Source organism: Haematobia irritans, chromosome 4 (assembly GCF_050003625.1).
Source record: "Haematobia irritans isolate KBUSLIRL chromosome 4, ASM5000362v1, whole genome shotgun sequence".
Taxonomy (NCBI): Eukaryota; Metazoa; Arthropoda; class Insecta; order Diptera; family Muscidae; genus Haematobia; species Haematobia irritans.
The window spans coordinates 95,981,332-95,994,887 of NC_134400.1; the positions used below are offsets into that span (position 1 = coordinate 95,981,332).

Sequence of the window (13,556 nt, forward strand, 5' to 3'; positions counted from 1 at the left end):
CTTTCCCATATATTATGGCTATCTGTTTTGGAGGTATAACAGAGAGATGGATCTTATTGGAAGTGGAGCCAGAGAGAGAGTACTGTTGTTAAGCTTTGGGTGAATATCTGCGGTTCTCTTGTTTGTTTGAGTTTATTGAGAGTTTATGGGGGGGTTTTCATAACAACAAACAAACAAAACAACTGTTGCCAAAGAACTTTATGCTGTTGGTACTGTTGCTATAATTTTCCAGTGTTTAGTTAGGAAAAAGCGTGCGTTTGGTATAGACGTATTTGAGAGAGAGTGAGAGAGGGTAATGCTTTTAACAGACGCGTCGGTAAAGAAACAACTGGTGATACAATAAAAAAGAAAGGCAAAAATTAAATAAAACCAAAATACTTAAATGTATGTTAAAAAAAAAAAAACAAAATCTGTCATATTATTGAGATTATCCCCTAAACAACAAAAATTTAGAAAAGTGTTTACAAAATAAAAATAAAATTGATATAAAATGCAAAACCTTAAACATAACGCCTAAAGCAAAGCAGTGTCAAATCAGAAAAAATTAGAGATTTTCATATTTGGAAATTAAGAAATCATAAAATATCCCCATATTAGAGTGTGAAACAAATATGCAAAAAATTTCTTGAATTATAGCCGACTTAAGAAACGTGTGTGGAATTGCAAAAAAAAAGGAAAAAAAAAACATAATAAAGAAAAATTGTCATAATTGTGTGTATTTATCTATTGATAACAAATAAATAATTTACCATATTGCTATTGACGACAACAAAGCTGCCACCATCATGGATTCTATGGATGTGACATCGCCAGCTAATGCCTCACCGCCGGATTTTGATTTTAATTTGCCATGTCGCTTTTTCAAAAGTTCATTTGCTCGATCACTTTCACTGAACAGTGGCAGTATGGCGGGCACGAGTAGCAATCAATGCAAATCATTGGATTATGATAGAAGCGGCAGCAGCAGCAGCAACAACAACAACAAACAAAACAATTCCTTGTTCAAGAATGAAAACAACAGCAGTGATGATATGCTAAACACAATCAAAACTACTGGCGGTATTTTAAAATGTGATGGGCATCAACCACCACCTCCTGTTCCCCAGAAACCTGGTGCATCGGCAGCATCTCCAAACGGAACTCTAACTTTTTCCACATCTACTAAGAGTGCCAAGAATGAGGCCACCAATGAACCGGTTGATGACCAACAAAATCAAGATCATATGGCCAAAAAAGATGGTCGTATTAAAGATAAGCCTCCAGCCTTGCCGGCTAGGAAGCCAACAACTTTAAGTATCCATTCACCGACTTCTATGGGTTCAATACAACAACAACAGCAACAACAAAAAATGCAAGCCTCGTTGACACATTTACGCCAACAAGCCTTCAATCAGGCTTTAAGTCAATCGGCTAATGCTAATACTGCAGTAATGCCGGTGAATGCTGTCGCTGCTGCTGCTGTTGCGGCCGGCTCTAAAGCTTCCAATCAACAGCAATTTAATCAAAATATCGTAAATCATCAGCCAGTCACCGCCTCCAGAAGTGGCAATAGTAACAGCAATGATAGCATCTCCAGCAGCAGCAGCGCTGGCAGTAATAACAACAATCCAAAGTTCAGAAGGAATGATATCGTCTGGCCGAATCAATCAACCAAACAAAATGTGGAACAGGTTAGTTATGCTTTTACTCAAAACGGGGCCTACGCCTTAGAGTTTTCTTTCATTTCTCCATTTCTATCGTAATCACCATTCCATATTCTTTCTTGGTTATTTCTCAAATCTTGTTTTCAATTTTTTTTTTTTGTGAATGCACTTTCATGTGCTTGTTTTCTGTTTTCCAACTCGACGCACTAGCAACGTAGATGAATTCAAATTCCAGAGGAAGTGCATGAAATGTATTGATTTCCATAACTTGTTTGCTAAGGGAAAATTATTAACAGAACGAAATCTATTTTTATTTGATAATGGATACGAAGATCCAAATGAAAAAAGAAATCAACGGCCAGAATTGTAGGTGTGTTATAAAATATCTTCGTTGGCCTAACTAAAAAAAAAAGACAAAAAAATCGGATTTATTTTTTCACTTACAAATCTATTAAGAAATCCACTTTCTAACTAAACATCAACAATTTGATAAAAAAAAATATATATTATAATTTTCCTCGACTTCAATCTACAAATGTGTGGTATTTTATCACAGTTGTATACCCTTCACCACTACTGCGTTACAGGGTATAATACGTCTGTGCAAAGACCTAAGAACGCTAAGAAAGGCCAGTCTGAGATCCATCGTTTAGTATACCGATCGTCTTAGAATTGAATTTTGAGTCGATTTATCAATGTCCTTCTGTCTGTCTGTCTGTTCATTTATTTTTGTGTTCAAAGTACAGTTCTCTGTTTAAAACCGATCCCCCTCAAATTTGGCACAGAGTCTTACATCGATACCTATTGAAACAATCGGTTCAGGTTTAGATATAGCTGCCATATACAGTGAAACATCTCAAACTTGGACACTCTGAAGCCCGGACACCTCCCAAAAGTGGACAGTTGCCTCTGGACGTTTGCTATACGAATAAGTTTCATGTCAATCGAAGAAGTTTAGTTTTTTCGCCGTACTTTAAAAAAATTCGGGCAAAGAAGAGGTTCATATCTCTGACTAAATATTGCAAAATAATGTTGCCGATCTTGGTCTAGACGCCATCTTCACCCTTTTCTGAAAATTTCAAGCGAATCGAAGAATTTTGGTCCATTTTTTTTTTCAAAAAGGCAGGCGAACGCGGATTGTATTTTTCAGTTAATCCAAAATCCGGGTTAAGCATTGATTAACCGGTTTTCTGTAATTAAATGACATTTCTATCTATTTGGCCATTTGTTTTCTCCGAAATTCGAAGTTTGTGTAGAGATGTATTGAAGAAGTCCATACAGCTGACTATTTACAACAAGTTGTCAGAAATTAGTTCTCTTTATACGATGATGATGAAGAAGTCAATGCACTCATGACTGAATCCGACATCCAGCTTTAGTGGGCCAGGATCTTCAGTGTAGAATGCCATAAAACATATACAAAATCTCATTTGTAAATGGTCCATATCGGTCCTTAATTATATATAGCCCCCATATAAACCGATCCCCCGATTTGGCTTGCGGAGCCTCTAAGAGAAGCAAATTTCATCCGATCCGGCTGAAATTTGGTACATGTGTTAGAATATGGTCTCTAACAGCCATGCAAAAATTGGTCCATATCAGTCCATAATTATATATAGCCCCCACACAGAAAAAAAATTCACGAACATTTTTCCAATTAAAATCTTAATTGAGTTTTAAAAAATATTCAATTAAAAATTTAATTGAATCAACAATTTTTTTAATTGAAATAAAAATCAATCACACAAATTAACAGTATCAATTAATTTTTTAATTGGAACAATTAATTTTTTAATTGACTGTCAATTAATTTTTTAATTGATACTATAATTTCTGTGATTGAAGACATTTCAATTAAAAAATTAATTGGATCAATTAATTTCGTGATTGAATCAGAAATTTTTTTTGTGTGCATATAAACCTATCACCAGATTTGACCTCCAGAGCCTCTTGGAAGACCAAAATTCGATTTGGCTTGCGGAGCCTCTAAGAGAAGCAAATTTCATCCGATCCGGCTGAAATTTGGTACATGGTGTTAGTATATGGTCTCTAACAACCATGCAAAAATTTGTCCATATCGATCCATAATTATATATAGCCCCCATATAAACATATCACCAGATATGATCTCCAGAGCCTCTTGGAAGACCAAAATTCATCTGATTCAGTTGAAATTTGGTACGTGATGTTAATATATGGCCTCAAACATCCATTAAAAAATTGGTCGATATCGGTCCATAATTATATATAGGCCCCATATAAACCGATCCCCAGATTTGACCTCCGGAGCACCTTGGAAGAGCAAAATTCTTCCCATTCGGTTGAAATTTGGTACGTGATGTTAGTATAGGGTATCCAACAACCATGGTTCCTATCAGTCCATAATAATATATAGCTCCCATATAAACCGATCTCCAGATTTGACCTCCGGTGCCATGTGGTGGAGCAAAATTCATCCGATCTGGTTGAAATTTGGTACCTGGTGGTAGTATATGATATTTAACAACCATGTGAGTTGAAATTTGTGGATGGCAGTCTTTCGTATAAGTTTCTACGCAGTCCATGGTGGAGGGTACATAAGATTCGGCCTGGCCGAACTTACGGCCGTATATACTTGTTAAATGTTCATTTCATTTTTTTCAGTTTTACAACAAAATAAGTGTTTAAAAATCATTTTCACTGATATTTTCCGTTGTAACCAGTTTTTGGCAAATTAAAAAACCGAGAACCGGTTTTCAAAAAATTTGGATTATCGGATAAACCGAAAACCACCTTTTCAATAACCAAATTGGTTATTTAGACATCCTACATGCCCCGGATGTTGAGCACGAAGTCTTAAATGCCACGACATTTCGTGAACGGAATTTGAAGGAAGTTAGTAAACTTTCTTCAAAATTGATGCTCACAAGTCAGGTTCTCGGAAAACTTCATTTCTTTGTGCGTGATTACGGGTTTTTACTTCGTGTGTGTGGTAGAGCGTGAATTCCCACCACCCATATCGTGCGTGAATAAGATTTTCCTTGGCGATTGTGCATGGGCTTGAATGAATTTTCCCACACGAGCCCACGTCTAATTGAACCATCCATATGGGACAGATATAATATGTTTGTCATTCCCTTTGAAGTGAATCGAAATATAATCATCTTTTTCATCCTTTGAAGTTCATATTTCCTTTGCCATAATTATGATAAAAAAAAACATTTTCTCATCAATTACTCTGGAAAAACCAGCGGATACCTTCAATTTTATTATTCACTTAGTTTTTCCAACTATTTTTCCTCATTCCAGTCTTCTATTGTCTTAAAAGCTTTGCAATTTCCTCGCCAAATGGTATTTTCTACTGACCTCTTTTTCTTCATCAATGGCCTTTATGAGTGCACTTTTCTGTTCATAATTGGATTCGACCTGTCTTACCTTGTGTGAAATCAGTTAATGGAAAGGACAGACGAATGCTGGTTACTTTTGTACGCGTAATGTTGTATAACCATGTTTGTCAACTAGCCTTACTTACTACCTCCCTCCTTGCAAATGTCCGTATACGAGTATATCTTTAATGGAGATGGATATTTGTAGCAATTGTTGAATTTCCTTTTTAACTGAATTTTTAATTCGCTTATATTTTTAAATGTGTGTTGTTTCTTTTGCTCCACTGATAAATATCGATTGATGTTCTTTTTTGAATTATCAGTGCTAAGTATTTCATATGACCTTGACCGCTTGTAGCACGTACAACAACATGGTTTTTATATTCTGCTGAGAAAAAACAAAACTACAATGGCCACCTTCATTTCAAGTGAAACCCATTCATGGCAAATGATCATGGAAAATGATCTTGAGAAAGTAGCAATCATACTAAGAGTAGTTAAAGTTAAGGTCATAGAATTATGGAGGACGTACAAAAAAAAAACAACAACTAAAATAGGAATTTGTACATACATTTGTATAGATTTTATAAATATGTGAATTTTTACATAGGTACCCCTTTACGTTCAGGGTGGCTGATATGTATTACAACCATGTGCAGACTGTTACCATTTCTAAAGGTTGAGTTACATACCATGCCTTGATCGAAGGGTTGATTTTTTCAGTTTGAAACACTCTAACCAAATTGTTGTCATCGAAGAGAAAATTCAACTCTTTAATCAACGGATGCATTAAGGCATGGCATGTAACTCAACCTTAAAATACTCGTCTGACATATTTGTTCAAGTGAAGCTTACAAAAGCATTTTGATCTATTGTATTCAGAAATAAAGTTATTTGAGATGAAATTCAATCGTTCTAATGTGATTGCTTTATATTTGGCTGGAAAACCAGAAATATATCAAGTAAATTTTAAAATGAAAAAGTTATCGTGTGATATGGAGGGCAATATAGTTTCCTTAACTAATAATGGGTCTTCATCGTGGAAAATAAGGAGTCAGTCTGTGGTCATTCGCGTCCATAAAAGATGAAATACTACTCCCAAAGAGCAAACCAGAGCCCGCCGAAAACTGTTGACCGAAGCGTACGCTAGTCTTATGATGGCAGAAATGAAGCAGAACAAGTCCGTAACGACGACAAATATTACTGTTGCCAAAATGGACCTGTAAAAAAAATAAACCTGTATTGTCCGAAAAGAATCAAAAGACGCGAATGAAGTTTGCAAGAGAGCATAAAAATTGGACGACAGATGACTGGAACGTTTGATGAATCAAAATTTTACCGTATCCAATAGGACGGTAAACAATATTGCTGGCGTCGTCCTGGTGATACCATTCAACGCAACCATGTTAAGCAAACTGTGAAGCATGGTGGTGGAAGCATCATGGTTTGGGGCTTGGTGGCACATTGGGCCATTCCAGAAAATTGATGGTATAATGAAGAAGGAATACTACCTTGCCATTTTTCAGACTCATCTTCCCGAGTTTGTTGACAAGAGTGCCTATCCTGAAGATGAAATCGTATTTCAACAAGATGGTGACCCGAAGCATAATGCAAAAATAGTGGAAAAATGGCTTAGTGAGAAAAATTTCGAGTGATGAAGTGGCCAGCGCAAAGCCTCGACTTCAACCCGATTGAGAATTTATGGTCAATCTTGGGAAGACGGCTGGGATTGTACAAATCAGCTCTATCAAAATTAGAGGACATGTGGGAAAGAGTACAGCTTGAGTGGCAGAATATACCAGATGAAATTATACAGGAATTGGTTGAAAGTACACACAAAAAAATTCTGATTCAATCACGAAATTAATTGATCCAATTAATTTTTCAATTGAAATGTCTTCAGTCACAGAATTGAATATTTTTTTAAAACTCAATTAAAATTTTTTCGTGAAATTTTTTTCTGTGTATGCCCAAACGTATAAAAATGGTATTAAAAAATAAAGGGTTATGGACCAAGTACTAGAAAATGTACCAACTGACACCGGTATAGAAAAGTGCAAAATTGAGTACATGCGAGTTTTTGTTTGTTATGTTTATTTATCTCTCTGAATTCTTTACTTTTTGTTTTGAGTTTTTTTGTTTTATTTACAATTGAAGAAGCAATAAAGGAAAAATAAACTTATTTTAAGTTTCTTTATTGCCGCTTTTTTATTCGTTTAAAATTAATTATGTACTCATTTCCGCACGCCACTGTATGTATGCCAAATTTGGTTCAGATTTAGATATAGCTCCCATATTTGGTCAGACTTAGATTCATATGACCAGGGCGACAAAAGTCTCACTTTGAAAATTTTAAAATGTTTCCCAAAGAGTAGAATTAACATTTTGGCAATGTGTGCCCAATTTGGCCAAAATTCAAATTGTAACCCCCATACACGGACGAATACCACTGTTTCTCATATGTTTCGATGTGTTCACGTGTTCACGGACAGACGGACATGGCTATATCGACTCAGGAGTAGAGGTGTGCACGTGAGTAATATTTTACGACGGAAAAATCTTACTCAAGCACACTCACTCACGATATTGTTTGGTAGGACTCACGCACACTCACGAAAAGAAAATTTGTACTCACGCACACTCACGAACGAAATGTCGTGACTCACGAAAAATGTCGTGACTCACGAATAATTTTATGACTAATTTACTTTAGCGACGTGTTTGAAAACATGAGCATGATTAAAATCGAGAGCGTTATTAAACTCTTAACATCCCAAGCGGGCATGGTTTTTTTCGTGAGCGTGTTTTTCCGAAATTCGTTACTCACGCACACTCACGAAAAAAATTATTTTCGTGACTCACGCTCACGCACGACTTTTGATTTGTTAATCACGCATACTCACGTTGTGCGTGAATAACAATCGGCGTTGCCATCAGCGAGACTCACGACGCACGCGTGAGTCACGAAATTTTTCGTGATTCACGACAATTTCGTGTCACGTGCACACCTCTACTCAGGAGCCCACCCTGAGCATTTTTGCCAAAGACACCATGTGTCTATCTCGTCTCCTTCTGGGTGTTGCAAACATATGCACTAACTTATAATGCACAGTGTGGCGCAGGGTATAATAAAAATATTTTTGAAAAACAAACTATTCTCTTTCATTGATAGGCTAAGAAGTTTCCGAGCCGCTCTCGTACATATGTATCGCCCGATAAATCAGAAATGCACTTTTGCCAAGTTGCTCCGCCCCAGGGTATTAGCCGGTTTAAATTTTAAATCTAGACAATTTGTACAAGTGTAACAATTTTTGGGTCGGTTCAGATTAAAATATATATGGAAATATAAACCTTTTATATATATCACCAAACACATTTCAAGGATTTGAGATACTCTCCACGAAACAAGCTATCGACCTGAAATTTGGCACAAGTAGTTGCTCTTGATTTAGGTCGGATGGTATTGCAATGAACTGCGGCGTACGAAAATTGAACTAAATTAGACTTCACATTTTTAAAATTCCACAAAGCGTTATTAAAACCAGGAAAATTTAGTAACCAGGTGTACTTTTTAACTACAGTTTACGAAACTACACCCTCTTGTAGAAGAAAAAAAAATGAACTAAAAGTAAAGAACAAAATCATTGGCGCCATGATGTTGGTACATGACCTCTAACAACGACGCAAGAATTGGTCCATATAGGTTCATAACTACACTCAAAAAAAAAGTTGAAATCTCTATTTCACTAAAGCCAATTTAACTTTATTTTAGTTTATGGAATTATTATGTTTGGAGAAAGCTGCCTTTACTCTAATAATTTTTTGCGTACGTTAGTTAAATTCAATAAAAAACGGGAAAAAATTATACATAAATTAAGCATAAGGATTTACTAAATTCGTATTTCTCACAACATAGTTCATTATTTCTTTAAATTTGTAAATTTTACTAGAAATGCGTTCATCATGAACTTCATATGCCACTAAAGACATTCTTGCAATTTTTAACTCCAATTTTTTTTTTCGTTCAAACTACAAAATTTTCTTTAACATGAGAAAAAACTTAATTATGTCTAATAAATTTTCTTGAATTTGTCGCAAAATATTTACTTATTTTTGTGATATCGGCGCGATGTCAGTGTTTGTAATACTGTTTAGTTAAAATTTTCTAAAAATATTAAAAATTTTCTAAAATTATCCACGAGTTTTCTTCCTGATGGTTTCACTGTTTTTTTTCAGTGTATATATAGACCCCATATAAACCGATTCCCAGATTTAATTTCCTGTGCCTTTTGCGGATGCAAATTTCATCCTATCCGATTGAAATTTGGCCTCTATATAAACCGATCAAGAACGTAATTGGCTTATATAGGTAATTAATCTGCCTCTACACCGAAAAAAATATTTACGTGATATCAAAGATTACGCAACCTAAATTTTAGGATGCACAATTTACAAAATATTAAGAGCTAATTTCATTAAAATAATGTAATTTTAATTAAAATAAAATTTATAATCTTCAACATTTTTTATTAAATTTAGGACAAAAGTTTTGGAAATTTGCGTCCCTCCGTTAAAGTCTAAGGCAAATTTTCCTTAAAGTAAAGTAACACATTTTTGATTATTTTATAATTTTGAGGAATTAGCATCTTTGGTTAAAATGTTTTTTTTAATTAACAAAACATTTTTTATTTTGAAAGATCCGTTATAATTTGATTTGTTTACTTGCATTTTTTTACATGAATAGCTTTAAGGCTAAAGTTAATAATATACCGCGAAAAGAGAATGACAATTTGATAAATGAGAACTGTATCCTAATTTTAATTTTATTGGTACTAGATTCAAAGCCAGATAGGTCACAAAAAATGCCTTTATTTTAAAACAAGTATATAAAGCAGTAAATTCGGCCGGGCCGAATTTTAAATACCCACCACCATGGATCAAATATGATAGTTTACTTTGAAAACTCTTCGTCGTAGTGGGTTACTTGATAATATATAGAATTGTAGGGGGTTTGATGACAAATCTTCTCCCAAGCAAGTCAGTTCCCGAAGACAAACTTTAAAGATTCTACCTATGAAGACCAGATCAGATTCTGGATTTATGAGAAACAATTTTGTTTGAGTTTTAGAGAAATTATAAACATATCGTGTATATGATGAAATTACGCCTTGATTTAAAATCTTAAATATGTAGATTTTTTCCGCCATTATTTAAATACGATGAGTAAAATCTGGAAATTTTACTTTCAGTTTGAAGCAATTTTCATGATCAGTGCGCATGCTATACCCTGAAAGAAGTGTTTTCTTTTTTGAGAAACGTAATTTTAGACAAGCAAAGTTTTCTTTTGACACAAATTTTAGAGACAATGAATAAACGAAAATACTTTATAAGAAAAGGATATTTCGTTTGTCTAAAATTTCATTATAGATTACTAATTTCCAGCAAATCGGATAAAAACTACGGATTCTAGAAGCCCAAGAAATAAAGCCGGGAGATCGGTGTATATCGGGGCTACACAAAACATGGACGGATAGGCACCATTTGCTACTCACATATTTGTGATCTTAAAATACCTTCAGATTTTCAATTTCAAACAAATCGGCTAGAAAATATAGTCTCTAGATGCCCAAGAAGTAAAAATCGATAGATCAGTCTATATGGGGGCTATACCAAAAAATGGGCACCATTTTCGGCACACCTTTTTATGGTCCCAAAAGAACTCTAGATTTTCAATTTCAGGAAAATCGGATAAAATATATAGTTTCTAGAAGCCCAAGAAGCAAAATCGGGAGATCAGTCTCTATGGGGGCTATATCAAAACATGGACCGATGAGCACCATTTTCGGCACACCTTTTTATGGTCCTCAAATACCTCTAGATTTCCAATTTCAGGCAAATCGGATGGTAAATATAGTTTCTAGAATCCCTAGAAGCAAAATCGGGATATCGGTCTATATGGGGGCTATACCAAAACATGGACCGATGGGCACCATTTTCGGCACACCTATCGTAATTAGTATCAAAATCCTTAAGGGAAGTTCAACATCTTTGAATCCAAGTAAACTTTGTTTTGAATGTACATGAACTAAGACAACCCAAGAAATTCTTTGGTAGAACTTTCTACACTGAAGAAACAGTGAACCCACCAGGAAGAAAACTTTCGGTTAATTTTAGAAAATTTTGAATATTTTTAGAAAATTTTAACTAAAGAGTATTACAAACGTTGGCATCACGCCGATGTCATAAAAACAAGTAAATATTTTTCAACAAATTCAAGAAAATTTATAAGCCATAATTAAGTTTTTTCACTTGTTAAAGAAAATTTTGTAGTTTGAAGGAAAAACTTGGAGTTCAAAATTGCAAGAATGTCTTTAGTGACATACGAAGTACATGATGGACGCGTTTCTGGTAAAATTTACAAATTTAAAGAAATTCTGAACTATTTTGTGGTAGACACGAATTTAGTTCATCTTTATGCTTCATTTGAGTATAGTTTTTTCCTCGGTTTTAGTTAATTTAACTTACGTGCACAAAAAATTATTAGAGTAAAGGAAACTTTCTCCAAACATAACAATTCCATGAACTAAAATAAAGTTAAATAGGCTTTAGTGAAATAGAGAGTTCACTTTTTTTTGAGTGTAGGCAAGCCATAGTGGAGGGTACATACGATTGGACCTGGACGTATATACTTGTTTTTAAAATATAATTTGTCTTTTGTTATATGTTCACCGTGTAAAATTGGGAAAATATACCAATTTTGCTCTTGAAATATGATTATGATAACTATTGGATTCTACGTCCTAAATGCGTATATATACAAATTCGATTATATACCACTGAACATTGTTGAACTCGTTCAAAAACGCTAATAACATACTTCAGGTATTTTTGATTTATTTGTGCTTTGCAATTCATTTCTTATATTAAATTCATTTACCAACAGAGAAAGCCTTTTTCAGATGAAATTTTTTTCACATGACTTCTACCAAATTGTTTCAAATCGTAATAATTTTTTTTTGTGGCATTTTGCGACCTTTTTCCAGTATTCAGTTACTCGTTGACCACATATATTTTGTTTTTATTTACCACGCATCAGCTTTTAGTTTGATTTGAACGAGGTGCTGAAATGTTTGGACGACCAGGTTTTGAGGAAAATCTGAAGAAAACAGAGAGTGAGAAATAAAAAGAAAATTTTGAAATGGGTGTTATTAAGTGGATATTTTTATAAATTTTTATTTGCACAAATTACCCGCATGACGTTGATGATATTTGCTTTTATATCATTCGTCGTTTCCATGGTTATTACCTGGCCATTTGCTTTAGCGCAATGAATAGATGGACAGATGGTTGGATATTTAGCAACACTTAGTCTAGCAAGGAAATTGAAATGCCTAACATTGAGCAAAATAATGATCATAAAAACATATTTCAAAAAAATCTGCCTTGCAAGCTTATGCTACGTTTCTATCATCGGCTATGTTCAAGTTTAAGTACTCATTAAAGTCTACTTTAAAACACTTGTGGCCGTTTTATTACCTACCATTTCAAAATCGCTTCGGGCTGCCTTTAACAATGAAATGTAGCTTTGATTTACTCTTTTGATGTTTAAGTTGTCTTCGGCCGTAATAAGAATTTGGTGCAAATCTAACTTCAGTTCTTCAGTCGAGATTAGTTGCATTTATTTCATGAAAATATGACAAACCATGTCAAGTCCTAACGATAGACGAAACATATTTCTTCCATACACTCAAAAAAATTTACTTTGATCCAAAGATGTTTACCTTCTCTTAAGCATTTTGGTATTGATTCCGACGCAAAGATGCGGCTTCTTTAATACATTAATAGATTTTTAGCGACCAATCAGGTTTTAAATTTAGGATATAGAAAATTAAAATTAGGATACAGATCTAATTTATTTTCATTCTCTTTTCGCGGTATATTAGCAAATCTATTCACGTACAAACAAATGCCGTAAGTTCGGCCAGGCCGAATCTTATGTACCCTCCACCATGGATTGCGTAGAAACTTCTACGAAAGACTGTCATCCACGATCGAATTAATTGGGTTGTGGTACGTTAAAACTTCTTAACATCGTTTTCTAAATTGTGAGTTAGTTCATACGTGGTATATATTAGACAAAAAAGGTATGTATAGGTAAGTCTACAAATAATTACGAATCGATATGGACTTTTGCACGGTACGTAGAGAGCCAGAATTGAAATATGGGGGTCGCTTATATGGAGGCTATATACAATTATGAACTTTTTTTTGTGTGATTGGGGATCGATTTATATGAGGGCTATATATAACTATAGACCGCTATGGACCTCGTTAGACATGGTTGTTAACGGCCATATACTAGCACAATGTACCAAATTTCAACTGACTCGGATGAATTTTGTTCCTCCAAGTGGCTCCAAAACCAAATCTCGGGATCGGTTTATATGGGGGCTATATATGATTATGGACTGATATGGACCACTCTTGGCATAGTTGTTAAATATCATATTCTACCACCACGTACCAAATTTAAACCAGATCCGATGAA

At 34.5% G+C, this 13,556-nt stretch overlaps 1 protein-coding gene across 1 annotated transcript in view; it reads left to right on the forward strand.

Moving 5' to 3' along the window:
- Positions 1 to 243: 243 nt before the first annotated feature.
- The window catches only part of LOC142233848 (uncharacterized), a 220,969-nt gene continuing 207,656 nt past the window's right edge, over positions 244 to 13,556 (forward strand). The window contains exon 1 of the mRNA XM_075304915.1: positions 244 to 1,670. Coding sequence (XP_075161030.1) covers positions 786 to 1,670 — 885 coding nt within the window. The 5' untranslated portion in view covers positions 244 to 785. The remainder of the gene's footprint in view (positions 1,671 to 13,556) is intronic.